The 15,273-nt window shown below is 41.4% G+C and overlaps 1 protein-coding gene across 1 annotated transcript in view; it reads right to left on the bottom strand.

Annotated features, from left to right (window-relative positions):
• Positions 1-8,444: 8,444 nt before the first annotated feature.
• Positions 8,445-15,273, bottom strand: part of LAMA3 (laminin subunit alpha 3) — a 122,179-nt gene continuing 115,350 nt past the window's right edge. The window contains exons 70-78 of the mRNA XM_075494487.1: positions 14,118-14,262; positions 13,664-13,821; positions 13,064-13,253; positions 12,627-12,767; positions 11,661-11,820; positions 11,395-11,522; positions 9,783-9,876; positions 9,318-9,437; positions 8,445-9,135 (exon numbers count right to left, since the gene is read on the bottom strand). Coding sequence (XP_075350602.1) covers positions 8,990-9,135; positions 9,318-9,437; positions 9,783-9,876; positions 11,395-11,522; positions 11,661-11,820; positions 12,627-12,767; positions 13,064-13,253; positions 13,664-13,821; positions 14,118-14,262 — 1,282 coding nt within the window. The 3' untranslated portion in view covers positions 8,445-8,989. The remainder of the gene's footprint in view (positions 9,136-9,317; positions 9,438-9,782; positions 9,877-11,394; positions 11,523-11,660; positions 11,821-12,626; positions 12,768-13,063; positions 13,254-13,663; positions 13,822-14,117; positions 14,263-15,273) is intronic.

Below are 15,273 nucleotides of genomic sequence, written 5' to 3'. Positions count from 1 at the left end.
TGCTGGTTTTGGCTGGGGTACAGTTAATTTTCTTCACAGTAGCTAGTATGGGGCTATGTTTTGGCTTTGTGCTGAAAACAGTGTTGATAACACAGGGATGTTTTCATTACTGCTGAGCAGCGCTGACACAGAGTCAAGGCCTTTTCTGCTCCTCACCCCACCCCACCAGCGAGTAGGCTGGGGGGGCACAAGAAGCTGGGAGGGGACACAGCTGGGACAGCTGACCCCAACTGCCCAAAGGGACATTCCATACCATATGACACCATGCTCAGCATATAAAGCTGGGGGAAGAAGAAGGAAGGGGGGATGTTTGGAGTGATGGCGTTTGTCTTCCCAAGTAACTGTTACGCGTGATGGAGCCCTGCTTTCCTGGAGATGCTGAACACCTGCCTGCCCATGGGAAGGAGTGAATGAATTCCTTGCTTTGCTTTGCTTGTGTGTGTGGCTTTTGCTTTCCCTATTAAACTGTCTTTATCTCAACCCATGAGTTTTCTCCCTTTTACCCTTCCAATTCTCTCCCCCATCCCACCAGGGGGGAGTGAGTGAGCGGCTGCGTGGGGCTTAGTTGCCAGCTGGGGTTAAACCATGACACACAGGAAAGGGCTGAGCCCAGGCAGACTCTTCAGGCTCACAGATGGTGGTCTGAGACCACCCCCCAGTGCTGCCTTCACCACTGACACTCATCAGGCAGAATGGTTTATCTGCGTGGTCTCCTTGCCTCTACCCCTATTGCTGATGCAAATACCCTTTGCATTTGTGTAAAGTTTCCATTTATGTATATTTGCATAAAAAGGGTTATCTTAGGTTTTCTGGAGAGTGTCCTACCCTGTATTAAGTAACAGATTTAATCTGCAGTAACAATTCTCTATAAACCTTGGCAATATCTTAGAATACATTTTTTTATAAAATGTATGTAAGATTTTCTGAATGTTTTAATAAGGTGTGTGAGCCAAAGTCCTGTGAAGTGGTTAGATCTTTCCACTAAGCCACTGAACTTTGGATCACCCCTACGTGTGTTCTTGGAGAACTGCCCAGAGTGCCTTTAGCTTCTTTACTACTTATGTTACTGTCCCCAGGGGTATGTCATTACTTCTGATTTAACTGAGTACAGCAAAAGGAAAGTTAGAACTTTATTACTGATTTGACACCTTGTTCTCAGGTAAATTTTATTAGTGGAAACCCTTGCCTTAGCCAGGGGAATCGGTATCCAGGTGTATTACTGACTTTCTAGGTTTGTAGCATCCAGACAGTAATTCTGATCAGAAAGTAATCAGAAGGATCTAGAATTAAGATTCATGGCAGGTGCTGTTACCTAACAATATAAATCCTCTATTAAGTAATATCTCATGCTGATAGATTTCAGCTCATTATGTTATTAACACATTGTTAATTAAAACTGTGTGTGCAAGAGCTGGACACAGAGCCATTTATTTCTGTATCCTTTAAAATGATTTTCTTCATTATGCCTTCAGGCTTCAAAAAATTGATCTGAACAGTTCTTTCTGGATTGAAATTCTAACAGTATTCTTCCATATTAATTTATAAATTACTGACATTTCTATGAATGTAATTATTCATTCTTACTAGTGCATAGTCCTCCTCTGACAGGAATCTTAGACATAGGCTCCCGCACAATAGAGAAGTCTGTTGCTGTTCCCAGTTTAAATATAACTGAACAGAGACAAAAGATCATGATGCCAACTATCTGTCTTTTTATTCTGTGTAATAATACAGCAGTGCTCAATCTTTATCAACGAGCGGGTGACATCTTAACAAAGAAACTGCGTCCCATGGAACATTTCATGTATGCTTCACATTCAGAACAACCTGTAGGAAACGCAGTAACTGGCTGAGGTCTAAAGTAATGATAGGAGAGTGTTTAAAAAAATCTTATCTATTTTGAATGCTATCAGCTGCAAACTGGGAGACACAGTATGATACGAACAACGGGTCATAGTTTGGTTTCATTGCTACAGAGGATCCCCAAAATTGACAGAGAGAACATAAAGACTCGTTGGTTATTTTGCTTGCAATTCTTTCTGCTCAGAGGATGCTTCATTGCAGGTCTGGCAATGACCAGCCTCTTGCAGTTTTGAGATGTCTGGGCCAGCTGCACAAAGGAGGTTTATGCTTATGCCTTGCAGTCTTAATGCCTCCAGTGAAGCTATAACATTGTATTATGGCACTATCCCCTTTAATGTAAAGTAGTTCCTTTTGCCAGGGACATCCATTTAATGTATTTTTAGAAAATACAGACAGATTTACAGAAGACTGGACCATTGTGCCCTAAATTTCCTTACATCATTGGAGAAAGATGCAGAAGTTTTTTTAAATGAGGAAACCACAAAGAGAATGGTAAGAGGCAAAAAGCGAGGCAAGAGTTCATTACAAAGCCATAATGCATTTATAGCGTTTTCAGTAAGACCACATTTTCCAGGCTATTTTTGAGGAGCAGAAAGGAAGCAGAGGGGAGAAAAAAACCCAAATAATTCACAGAGTACTCCAGAAGAGGCAAAGCTACTATCAAGAGGAAGGGATAAAATGAAATGGCTCACAGGTGACTCCAAACAAGTGGTTACAAAACAGGAGAAAGTTAACTCACCCGATTCATTTTGCTGCTGACAGAAGTGAAAGGTTGATGGCTCTGGATTTTACAGGAAAGCTTTACAGTAACAAAAGCACAGACCTTCAAGCTTACGTACAGGAAGGCTGTTAAGAGGTTTTACTTGGAAGCTTTTGTTTTTAGAAACGTAAGTTACAGTATCGTTTATAAGCACTGAAAAGGAAAAATGTTTTCCTTGTATATACGTGCTTTTTTCTGCAGTGAATGTGTATTTCTTCTTACATTGCCCTGTGACCTATTTCGTTTGATTTGTGTGCAGTTCTCAGCGTTAGGTTTCCTAACTGTCTTTCAGCTCCCATTAATCTGGCTGTGTTTTGTCGTTATAATAAATGGAACTTGGTGTCGTCCACCTCAGATAACGTGATCCTCTTAAGTCTAATTCAAATTAACTGGAGGAGAACCCTTTACCCTTGATACTTTTATGGACAAGAGAGAGATCTGGTGCTAGCAATACCTATGTGGTTTAGTCTGGAGAGGAAATCTTCTGCTCTCCTTATGTAATTAATTTGGGATTCAGATGAGCCATTATGGCAATCTAAACACACTGTTAAAGAGTGTGGGTTTTTAGCCATGCATTCTGTGTGTATTGAACACTATATTAGATCCTTTTTCATTAAACTTTTCAAAACTTTCCTCAGAAGCTTGAATTTCAAGAAGTACAAACCATATAGCAAAATCTTGCCAGCAGACATTAACATATGCATTTCTTTGGTTATCACTTCTAGTTTTAAGGTAGATGAAGCAAAATGCAAGCTGTAATACCTTTGCACCCTTGAACACAAGCAATGAGTAATAAATGTAGGCTTAGAAAGGATGACTGGAGTTGAGAGTTTTTCACCTTTGAAAATATTAGTATTAGTTAAAGGCTTGAATAGCAAACAGTAAAGATGACTAGAGAATAAAAAATTACAGGGAAAGCCTCTCCTGTGGGAGTTATTTACTTTTGTTCTAACACAGAAATTGATAGATAACGGGGAGCCACCTGAAATGCTATAGACAGAGGAGGTAAATAATCCATGGAAGTTACTGTCAAATGGCAGCACTCAGATGATGAAAGCCTTGGAAATACTACTTATAACAATAAAAAACCCATGACACGGTGTTTACCCAAGGCTCACATTGCTATTTATTCACATAACAGTTCATCTTACTAAAAGATTTAGTCACATCCGGTCTGCTATAAAACGTATTGGGGGAATTGTTCATTTTGACTTTAACAGAGATCTTTGCTGGTGAACCTGAAGAGAAGGAATCTTTACAATTGAAATTATGTCTACCATTCATGACTTCAAATGCTTGAAAATTGCATGAAGCCCCCATAATCCAAGGGGAAATGGTTAGCAACCTGCTACACCACTTAGACACACACAAGTCTATGGGGCTGGATGGGATCCACCCAAGGGTACTGAGGGAGCTGGTGGAAGTGCTCACCAAGCCGCTTTCCATCCTTTATCAGCAGTGCTGGCTAACCAGGGAGGTTCCAGTTGACCGGAGGTTAACTGGAATGTGACGCCCATCTACAAGAAGGGCCAGAAGGAGGATCCAAGAAACTACAGGGCTGTCAGCCTGACCTCGGTGCCGGGGAAGCTGATGGAGCGGATCCTCTTGAGTGCCATCAGGCCGCACGTACAGGACAGCCAGGTGATCAGGCCCAGTCAGCATGGGTTTATGAAAGGCAGGTCCTGCTTGACCAACCTGATCTCCTTCTATGACAAGGTGACCTGCTTAGTAGATGAGGGGAAGGCTGTGGATGTTGTCTACCTAGACTTTAGTAAAGCCTTTGACACCGTTTCTCACAGTGTCCTCCTGGAGAAACTGGCTGCTCATGGCTTGGACAGGCGTACGCTTCTCTGGGTAAAAAACTGGCTGGATGGCCGGGCCCAAAGAGTGGTGGTGAATGGAGCTAAATCCAGCTGGTGGCCGGTCACAAGCGGTGTTCCCCAGGGCTCGGTGTTGGGGCCAGTTCTGTTTAATATCTTTATCAACGATCTGGATGAGGGGATCGAGTGCACCCTCAGTAAGTTTGCAGACGACACCAGGCTGGGCAGGAGTGCTGATCTGCTTGAGGGTAGGAAGGCTCTGCAGAGGGATCTGGACAGGCTGGATCGATGGGCCGAGGCCAATTGTACGAGGTTAATTGTATGAGGTTCAACAAGGCTGAGGCCAATTGTATGAGATTCAACAAGGCCAAGTGCCAACAACCCCATGCAATGCTACAGGCCTGGGGAAGAGTGGCTGGAAAGCTGCCTGGTGGAAAAGGACCTGGGGGTGTTGGTCAATAGCCAGCTGAATATGAGCCAGCAGTGTGCCCAGGTGGCCAAGGTGGCCAATAGCATCCTGGCTTGTATCAGAAACAGTGTGGCCAGCAGGACTAGGGAAGTGATCGTGCCCCTGTACTCGGCACTGGTGAGGCCGCACCTCGAATGCTGTGTTCAGTTTTGGGCCCCCCACTACAAGAGGGACATTGAGGTGCTGGAGCGTGTCCAGAGAATGGCAATGAAACTGGTGAAGGGTCTGGAGCACAAGGCTTATGGGGAGCAGCTGAGGGAGCTGGGGCTGTTTAGCCTGCAGAAAAGGAGGCTGAGGGGAGACCTTATTGCTCTCTACAACTACCTGACAGGAAGTTGGAGCGAGGTGGGTGTCAGTCTCTTCTCCCAAGTAACAAGCCATAGGACATGAGGAAATGGCCTCAATTTGCACCAGGAGAGGTTTGGATTGGGTATTAGGAAAAATTTCTTCACCAAAAGGTTTGTCAAGCACTGGACCAGGCTGCCCAGGAAAGTGGTGGAGTCACCATCCCTGGAGGTATTTAAAAGACATGTAGCTGTGGTGCTTAGGGACATGGTGTAGTGGTGGACTGGGCAGTCCTAGGTCAACGGTTGGACTTGATCACCTTAAAGGTCTTTTCCAACCTAAACAATTCTATCATTCTGTGATTCTGTGAAAATTCAGGCTCTTGTTTTCCAGAAGATGTTTCCCATGTGAGAAAAATTCAGAATATTCTAAGCACAGAACAGACAATGCATGAAATACAGTTCAGTGTCCCTGTGGATTTCTTCAATAAGAACAACTCTTCATCAGACTCATCTAAACAGGACAACTTCTTTCCTCATGTAAAGATTATCCACTGGCTCTTCAGGATCAAAAAGCTTTTTACTAAGTGTTTATCACTTTTTACTAAGTGTTTAAAGCTTTTTACATAGTGTTTATAAACACTAAGTGTTTATCAGTTTATCATAGATTTATCTATGTTAAAGTACAAAACCTGAAACTCTAGTTGGCTTTTATTGATTGTCCCAACAATGTGTGACAGACTGACTATATGGAAGCAATACAACTGAAGAAACTGGGCAAAAAAACCCCAACAACCAAGAACTTTAAAAACCAGAGAGACTTTTCTACTTTTTTGTTATGCATTAGGATTGTACTGGAATTAATACTTACTAATCATTATAACTTACATTTACTCAATTCTTTATACATTTTTCATTTCTTCTTGTCAGCATTAAAACTGCTTCTGATAAAATAAAATCAGATGGAAGGGAATTGAAATCCAGGACTGGCTCCAGGTTGTGATGCAAAAATCTTTGCCATGTTTGCTTTTTCTGAGGGGGGAAGGGAAGAAGGAAAAGGCTTTTTTGTGACTAGGGAAAAATCTGCTTCCGAGAGCAGTCTGGTGGGCATGAGATACAAAATGTTACTAGAGAATTGCTTGATAAAGTTTAGCTGTTCTTCCTTTCTCTTTGTGGAAATTTTCAGTGCCAACTAAGGGCAGTAAATCAATTGAGTATTTCCACAGTTTTGGTCACCTGCATATTTGACAATCTACTTCAAAGGCAGGGGGGTTTATGTGTAGAAAGGATTCAGTTGTTGCTATCTGAAAAGATGACTTCCAAACCCTACCACCTCCAGGCCGACAGGTGTTTCTGTCTCACATGGCAGGCAGCCGTACAGGAGAAGCTGTTTCTGCAGAGCATCTCCAGAGAGAGGGCTCTGCCATTACGTGCAAATCCTCTGCTCCCTCGGAGGTCTCAACCCCAGGCATGCTTTTACTGCATCCCATTCTGTCCAAAACTAGGTCTACAGCTAAGAAACCTCTGTATGGACATAGATTTGTGTGTAGCAGAGTTGCCATAAAAGAAAAAGGACAAGCTGGAGAAGTGGGCCTGTGTGAACCTCATGAGGTTCAACAAGGTCAAATGCAGGGTCCTACACCTGGGTCAGGGCAATCCTCAGTTTCAATACAGGCTGGGGGATGATGTGATCGAGAGCAGCCCTGCGGAAAAGGACTTGGGGGTACTGATGGACAAAAAGCTGGACATGAGCCAACAATGTGCGCTCACAGCCCAGAAGGCCAACCGTGTCCTGGGCTGCATCAAAAGAAGCATGGCCAGCAGGTCAAGGGCAGCGATTCTGCCCCTCTACTCTGGTCTGGTGAGACCTCACCTGGAGTACTGCATCCAGCTCTGGAGTCCTCAGCACAAGGAGGACATGGACCTGTTGGAGTGAGTCCAGAGGAGGGCCACGAAAATGATCCGAGGGCTGGAGCACCTCTCCTACGAGGACAGGCTGAGAGAGTTGGGGTTGTTCAGCCTGAAGAAGAGAAGGCTCCAGAGAGACCTTATAGCAGCCTTCCAGTACTTAAAGGGGGCCTATAGGAAAGACAGGGACAGACTTTTTAGCAAGGCCTCTTGTGACAGGACAAGGAGCAATGGTTTTAAACTAAGGGAGGGCAGATTTAGACTGGATTTAAGAAAGAAATGTTTTACAATGAGGGTGGTGAGGCACTGGAACAGGTTGCCCAGAGAGGTAGTGGAGGCCCCATCCCTGGAAACATTCAAGGTCAGGTTGGATCGGGCTTTGAGCAACCTGATCCAGTTAAAGATGTCCCTGTTCTTGCAGGGGGGTTGGACTAGATGACCTGTAAAGGTCCCTTCCAATCCAAAGCGTTCTATGATTCTATGAAAAAGCAACACAGGATTTGGTGTGAACAGCTTTGACACTTTTGCCATCCTGCAAAGCTGCAAAAATTTGATACGGGATTAATGACCAAAGCCATAAGGGCTATTGGTCTGGCATCTTCTTCTATTAATCCAGCTAGCACCTCATTCCAAACACACTGAGGACATGCTGCTGCACCTTGAGCAAGAAGGCAGTAGAAGGTGGGAGCAAACGTTGCATTAGGTGGGAAAGAGGGTTTGTTTGCATCGCTGTCTGCTACCACCTAGGACCAGCCTTAGAAAATGTTTTAATTTTGGTAAAGAGGGTTGGCATCAGGGAATTGAAAAAAAAAAAAGTAACTATCAAAATGCTGCTTCTGAATGATAATGGAAGAAGCAGCCATGTCAAGTCTATTCAGTCCAGCCCTGTATTCAGAAGAATAAGGCAAACTGGGTGTCGTCCCCGCCCCCCCCGCCCCCGCCCATGGGTCATGATCAGGTACAAACTACAGATCTGAATGTCAAAACAAACAGTTTTGCTGGTTTAGTCCTGCAATTCATGCTACATAACTGTAGCAGGTGCAACTGCTGCTCCTAATATAACTTGTCTTCATCTAATAAAAAAAAAGCCCATGGAAGAGACTTTCTGGCTCTGAAGATTACAAGAAAAATTACTCTGAGGTTTTTATATAACCAAATTCAAATAAGCAGAGATGATGGACTCCTGGTTATTCAGGCAAATCAGCTTCTTAAAGCTACAGAAATATTTGCATAAAGCAAGCAGGATTTAGCAGTCTGTAAAAAGCACAAAAAATAAACACCAGGTTAAAATAACCAAACAAGAAAATGGATGGTTTTAAGAACATACTGCATTTATTTGGTCCCAGAATTCCTAGCATTGTAACAAACTCCCAGAGTTTCACTCCTTAAAGTGCTTCAAACTCCATTTATATTATTACTTTTAACATTAATGTACATTTCTGTATAAACATCAATCCAAAGAGATTTATATTTTTATAAAATTCTTTATATTAGTGGATCAAATTTGCTCTCAAGATGACCAGCATTAAGGCAAATTTTCAAAATTAAGACACTGGAGTTACTCAAGTCTATGCTGTTTTGGGTGAGAGCAGAATTTGGCCCTGTAGGGTATATACAGTTATATTTTCTGCATATATTTCAAAAGGCACAATGGATTACCTTGGAAATCAATAACATTTAAAAGGGAGTTTATCAAAGCAAATACTTTTAATTTGCTTTGGCGCAGTCCACATCCAGAGGATGCATTTGCTCACCAGCTGTTCTGAATAACCAGCCTGATGACAGTGACACGGTGATCAGCAGAAGGGGAACCCACGTTGTATGAATTCGCACAGTACTTCAGCAGACCCAACCTGATGAGCGTACAAGTACCATAACAGCAAAGTTACTTTGCTGGGCACCCGTGCAAACTCACTACACCGTGAACCTCTGAAATTCTCCTGGTGGAGACATGTTTGTCATTGATGCTAATATTCCGAAGACAGCCAAAAAATGGGTCTTTAACTGGAAGCCACAGCATGTCCAAATTTGCTACAAAAAACAAGGTAGAAAGATCAAGTTAATAAAGTGAGAATGATTTTAAAGAACGTTAATTACTGCAAGGCTTTCAAAAGAGGGGGGATTATATAGGACTACATGCATGAATGGGACCTTTGTTTTGGAAAGGAAAAAAGCCAGTAGATACATGAAAAAATAAGAAGCAATAATATTACCTGGAATTTTGCCGAAGTAGAGTGGCTGATGAACATGTCTAGGAGGAGAGGGTGGAAGTCCAGTGGTATAGTTACTCTGTGTGCCCACCTCTAGCTGCACCATGTTCTCCTTCTGCGAGGCTGCAAAGAAGCAGGTAAGTGAGTACTCTTTCTTATCCCTATTAAAGAATCAACTAGATACAGCACTATTTTTAAATAGCATCTGTCTTGAAATTTAACTTGTAGGAAAAATAGATTTTATTTTAATTCAAAGTCAGATTGACACATCTAGGTACTCTGGGGCTAAATACAGTCCAAAAAACCCATCTTACGTAAAGCCTTGAATTAACACAAGACACTTATATTGTTCTAAAGAGTATTCTCAGAATAAACAGAAGTGAAATGATTAATAAAAATCTGGAGCTGCAAGGCTCTCTGCCCACCGTCCTTTCAAAGTTTCAGAAGAACTGGTATGATACAATGTACCTGCAATAGTATGCCACTGTCCATTAGACAGAGGTTGCTCAGGTGTGACTGATATCTGGAATTCTCCAGCACCATTATTTCCAGCAGCAATGACCTGTAAAAAAGTTATCTTTTAGGTTAGCGTGGCAAAGAAGAGAGCAACAGAAAAATACAGTACTTTAAGTAATTTACTGAACTTGTGATGGCTGGGTTTCACCTAGTTTTAAGAGTCACAGTCATTGTATACATATTTCAGAAATTATCCTCTCCAAGAGGAAAGTAAATTTCCCTAATAGAATCCCAGGAAAGGATATTTGACAAATTTTACAAGCATAAATACATACCTCTGTCTTTCCCCCTCAATCTTACAAAATTATGGTAATTCTTTTGACATAATCTCTCTGAGACAAGGTCTTTCCTACTGGACCTTCCTGTCCCAAAGCAGTCATCTATACGCTTGGCATCTCCTGAGAGAATCTCTGCAATATATTTCTCTGGCCTTTCACACAGTTTTGGACTACTCATAGTTCACTGACAAAGCTTGCAGCCTGACTATTTAGGATGACATTCTGAATAAGCACCTGCTTGTGCTTTCTCACATCTTGCTTCTCATTCCTTGTGAGTGCATTTTTTTTTTTTCCAACATCTTCCTTTCAAACTCTCTTTTGGTGTGAAGGTTACAACAAACTTGGTAATGGTCAGGTAACTGATATGCTGAGTCCACTTCCTATCAGGCTGAATGATGGTGTCGCATTGACCTTTTATTCCTTCCTGTTGCATCCTGTCCATACTGACGGCCAGCATGAATCTAAGTTACTGCTGAAAAAAGTGGTCAATCTTGCCCTTAAGGAGTCCCCAGCTGTTGATGCCCCTGCTTCCATGTTCTAGTTGTGTCTTGAACCAGATCAGTGATCTGGGGGAAAATAACTGATGACAAAAGGATAAATAATAAAAACAAGTTCCCTAATCTGGGAAGAGAATAGCAAAGCTGACCTTTCTGGAGTTAGGTAGACACATGCTGGTTAAACCGTGTCATGAGACAGCAGGTTCTGTGGAGCACTGACATCTTTCTATTTGATGTCCTTCCAGCAGCAACCACAATAGTTTTGTAGTCCAAGACTCACATTCTGAAGCTGTTACATTATGCAAAAGCAACAGTGATAATAATCACCACCATGACACACCCATCAACTAGAGGAGAAGATGTTAACACACAGCAAGACTGCTCAAGTTCTATAATGGATGTGGTTACGGAGCTGCATCAGTACAGCCCCATGATGGCTGATGTAGGAGTGGGAATAAGCCACGGAGTTCTGGAGCCTCTGGCCAAAACCCCAGTGCATTTTTGCAAAGGCTCAGAAGCCTGAGAAAGTTAAGACTGTGCCCTGCTGCTCACTGCTGTGAAGAAAGCATGTGCAAGCTAGTGTGCACACAATGGAAGCTGCTAATGTAGGCATAGAGACAGGTTAAATGCTCAATTTTCCATGCAATGGTTTTGAACAACTCTGAGGAAGTTGTTTAATGTTATACCTACAGACAAATGTTGTAACACGTAAGTCCAAAGTTCAAGGTCAGAATTCCCCCTGCTGAATGAGGGCAATACAGCTGAAACGGAAACACAGCCTGTACTTACCTTTCCTCCTTCCATGTAAATAGTCAAGTAGTTGTCTTGCTTGCTTCCAGCATGGAGGAGTATACCTGTTGAAGTCCTTGGTCGAATGGTAAATACAATCCTAAAATCCAAGCCCATCAGCAAATTACCTGTGGAGAATTAAACAGTGGGTAGAGGAATGATCATAGGAGGAGATAACTGGAAAACCATGTAACAAATAAATAAATAAATCCTTACACATACCCACTTAAGACAATTCCATACACCATAATCTCTACACAGCTTACCAATGGTGATGTATCCTCCGTCATTAAAGAAATAAATCCCCATGTCCATGGGAACATCCAGACATGGAAGTATGCCATTTATTTGCTGAGGTGCATTCATGACTTTTCCATTCATCTGAAAATTCCTCAGGCAACCCTTGAAACTGTTCATTGGTATATTCTGAAAGCATATTTCAAGACATGAATACTAAAGCATGATGGCAATTTTTTTAGTAAGAATACCCATTAGTTCTTTTGTACTGTTGGACTGTAGAAAGCCAACCGGTACTAAAGGCACCTAAAACCCATCTCTGATGCAGTGAAAGGGTATTCCGAAGTTTAAAAAAAGAGCTTAAAATATGAAAGTAACAGTTGATTCTGAGTTAACATAATTCCTGCTTGCAGAACAGATACTTCCCAATGATGTGTCAAAAAGACAACGCAACAGGAGTTGTGAAATCTCAAGGACACCCTTCCCTTCCAAAGAGGCTGTTTATTTAAATCAGATTTAAATAAAATGCCCTGCATCATTAATTGTCCAATTTTTAGAGTAATAGGAACCACACATATTTCAGGTTAAAATCCAGTTCTACATTCATAATTCATTAATGAGAAGAATTCCTTTGCTTCTCTACAGATTATCACTTAGTCCACTGAGGTAAATATTGTGCGGGACGAGGGTATTCCTGGAATTACAAATGTGACTTTGGTCTTTTCTATTTTTGAAAGAATTGAAATGAAAATAGTACATGGTTGTCATCAGTGTCTCAGCAACACACATTGAAAATATGGGTCCAGCTGAGAGCTGTATGAACAGGTGAGGAAAAAGATCTGTAATCAACAACTGCAAACACCAGTCACAGATGGTGCTCACTCGGTGCTCAGAAATATCCCCCAAACCTTTTCAGCATGGAAATCCTGCATATTAACACTTTCACATGTAATTAGTGCAGCATGGGGAGTGTGCGGGATGTGTCAATTATTTACCTGTCTTTTCAGTGATGGCAGCCCTCCCACGTAGATTGGTGGCTTAATGCTGATGGCAGAATGTGTTGCTAATCTTCTATGCTGGGCCCTTAGACCATCAACAACAAGGCGGACATTCTTCCCATCTGTGCTAAAGACCACCTTTGCAGGGTGCAAACACAATAGAATGAAAAACCCCAGGGCCAATGAAAGCCACTGGAGATTTTTTTCCTTGAACTTAAACACTGTACTGTTGAAATATTTAAACTGAAAATAACATGCTGGGACCATAAATAAGCTCTCTCATAACAGAGACGTGTCAACCACATGACCTTTCAGGCATAGGAATTAACTTCAGGTGACCAAAATCGAATTTCTAATAACTTAAAAATTCAATAGGCTGTGCCTGCTGAATGTTAGTTGTGGTTTCACAACGGTTCCTGTGCCATACTACTTACAGTGTGCCATTGCCCATCATTATATTTAATACTGGTTTTGATTTTGATTTGTTTTCCTCCAAAGCCAAGTGAAAAGACAAAACGTCCTTTTGAAATGTGGAGAGCCATAAAAGAGTCCTCAGACTTGTCCTCCACGAAAACTATTAATCCTCTTGTTGATCGAGTCCGTACATCTACAGAAAAATTTAACCTGTAGTGGAAAGTAAGCATATTTAAATATAGGTCTATTTTGTCAGTTGTTGTATTCTTTCTGTTCTCCAGAAAAATGCCAGTGAAACTCCATTTGTGAAATGCAGAATAGCTTTTGGGTGGAATCACAGTGTTCTACATTGCCTGCATTTCTGAATGTGAATGAAAGTTGACATATTCAGGCTTAGGACTTGGCATCAATATACACTGTAATTGTTCACCACATCCAAGTCAATCTACTCAGTCTGGGTAAATGTTAGCGAAGAAAAAAAATGCCTGAACCGTTAGAACCACTCTTCCGTTATGCCCCAAGACATGAACAAGAAGAAAGTCCTAGCTCTTACCACTCAAAGATTCAAGCAGATTTGACCATTCAAGTATTAGGAGGAGAACAGAGAACATTTGTATTACCTGTCTGTAGATGACAGTGGAGAAAACATGTAGGATATGGAACTGTTGGTTGTGTTTCCAAGGAGATATGCTTCACTGCTGACATTTAACTGAGTTGGTAAAGTGTGCTTTTGCACATTAGCGGCTTTCAAATAATCAAGGTATTTTTCATTCTGTACCTGTAAGACAGAATTGAAATATTTACTATACGTGGACATGAAAAAAGACCATTTCAATCTAACATTTAAGAGTTCCCACCTGAGGCAGTCAACAGCCTCCTCTAAATGAGAGAGAAGCTGTTGTCATTCTGGACAGGTACAGGTTTAGCATGGAACTTCAACACAGAAACAACTTGCTACAGATGTGAGATGGAAGGAAAATAACAACATCTGAATCTCAGTTCTACAAACCATGGCTGTGCAGACAAAGCCTTGGCAACAATATGGAGTGAAGATGACAGTAAAAATAAGCATACCTTGAGCATCTGAAACCTGAAAGGATTTTTAAATTCTTCCAGCAGCAGTGGTTCAGGGTTCTCATATTTGCGGCAAGCTCCGAGGGCTACACCAGTCTTCGCAGTATAATTAACAAGATTTTGAACCTCAGGGAGCTGACCGGCCCTAGAGTGATGAAAGCAGTAAGTGCTGTGACACAGCATTTCTTTTCTTTAGCGTAATCAACAACATATTGTAAAACTGTGTTCTGTACAAAATAGATTTCCCAGTGACCTGATGTACCAGTTTTCATTTTTCGATGAACAACATAGGTTCAATGCTTTAAAAAGTATTCATATTTGTCCTGGTTCTGCTCATTTGTTTTTGGCTATGGAAAAAACACCCAGTGCTTTGTTCTCATCTCTTCTTCTAAACAAAGTATTTTTTGCTAAAAGCTATCTATTTTAAAAAAACCCAAATGTTGCCATTGAAAAAAAGGGGAAAAAATGACAGCAGCCTTGATTGAATAAGATTTCTGGATCAGCCTACAAAACTTTGCTGGTTAATTATGCATAACCAGTGGCAGATGAAGAAAAAATGGCAACATCAGGTCCTGCTAACTCGATTCACTTTCTCCTTAAATAAGATCTTCTAATGAGATTTGTCAAGGGGCAAAGCCCATCACAACTTAATATGTAGCTTTAGTATTATAGCCAAATTATCAGAAAGACTGTCAAAACCAATTTCTGGTGTGCATGAAGAATAATATTAAAGTAATACTATCATTTGGTAAGTTGTACACAGCATCTCTAATCAGTAAATTACAAAACACTTTATGACTAGAAAAAGCAACAAAGCTCCTTGCCCATGGTTTTCTATGAGAAGAGTGGCAGAGTTGGGAGCAGAACCTGAACTTCTTCAATTCCGGTCCAGTTCTCCATTCACTTGATCAGACTAGCTACAATATTAATTCTCCATCTATTTTTGTACTAAAAGCAATTTTCCAAATTTGGCTTCTGATGGGGAGGTTAATATACAAGTTACTTCATTGTCTCGCAGTGCTTTAAATGAAGATATAATTTGAGCAACCTGATCTAGTGAAGGATGTCTCTGCCTGTGGCAGGGGGGTTGAACTAGATGATCTTTAAAGGTCCCTTCCAACCCAAACCATTCTGTGATTCTATGATAATCAAATCA

The sequence above is a fragment of the Mycteria americana genome, chromosome 2 (genome assembly GCF_035582795.1).
Source record: "Mycteria americana isolate JAX WOST 10 ecotype Jacksonville Zoo and Gardens chromosome 2, USCA_MyAme_1.0, whole genome shotgun sequence".
Lineage (NCBI taxonomy): Eukaryota > Metazoa > Chordata > Aves > Ciconiiformes > Ciconiidae > Mycteria > Mycteria americana.
This window is presented reverse-complemented; position numbering and strand designations above follow the sequence as displayed.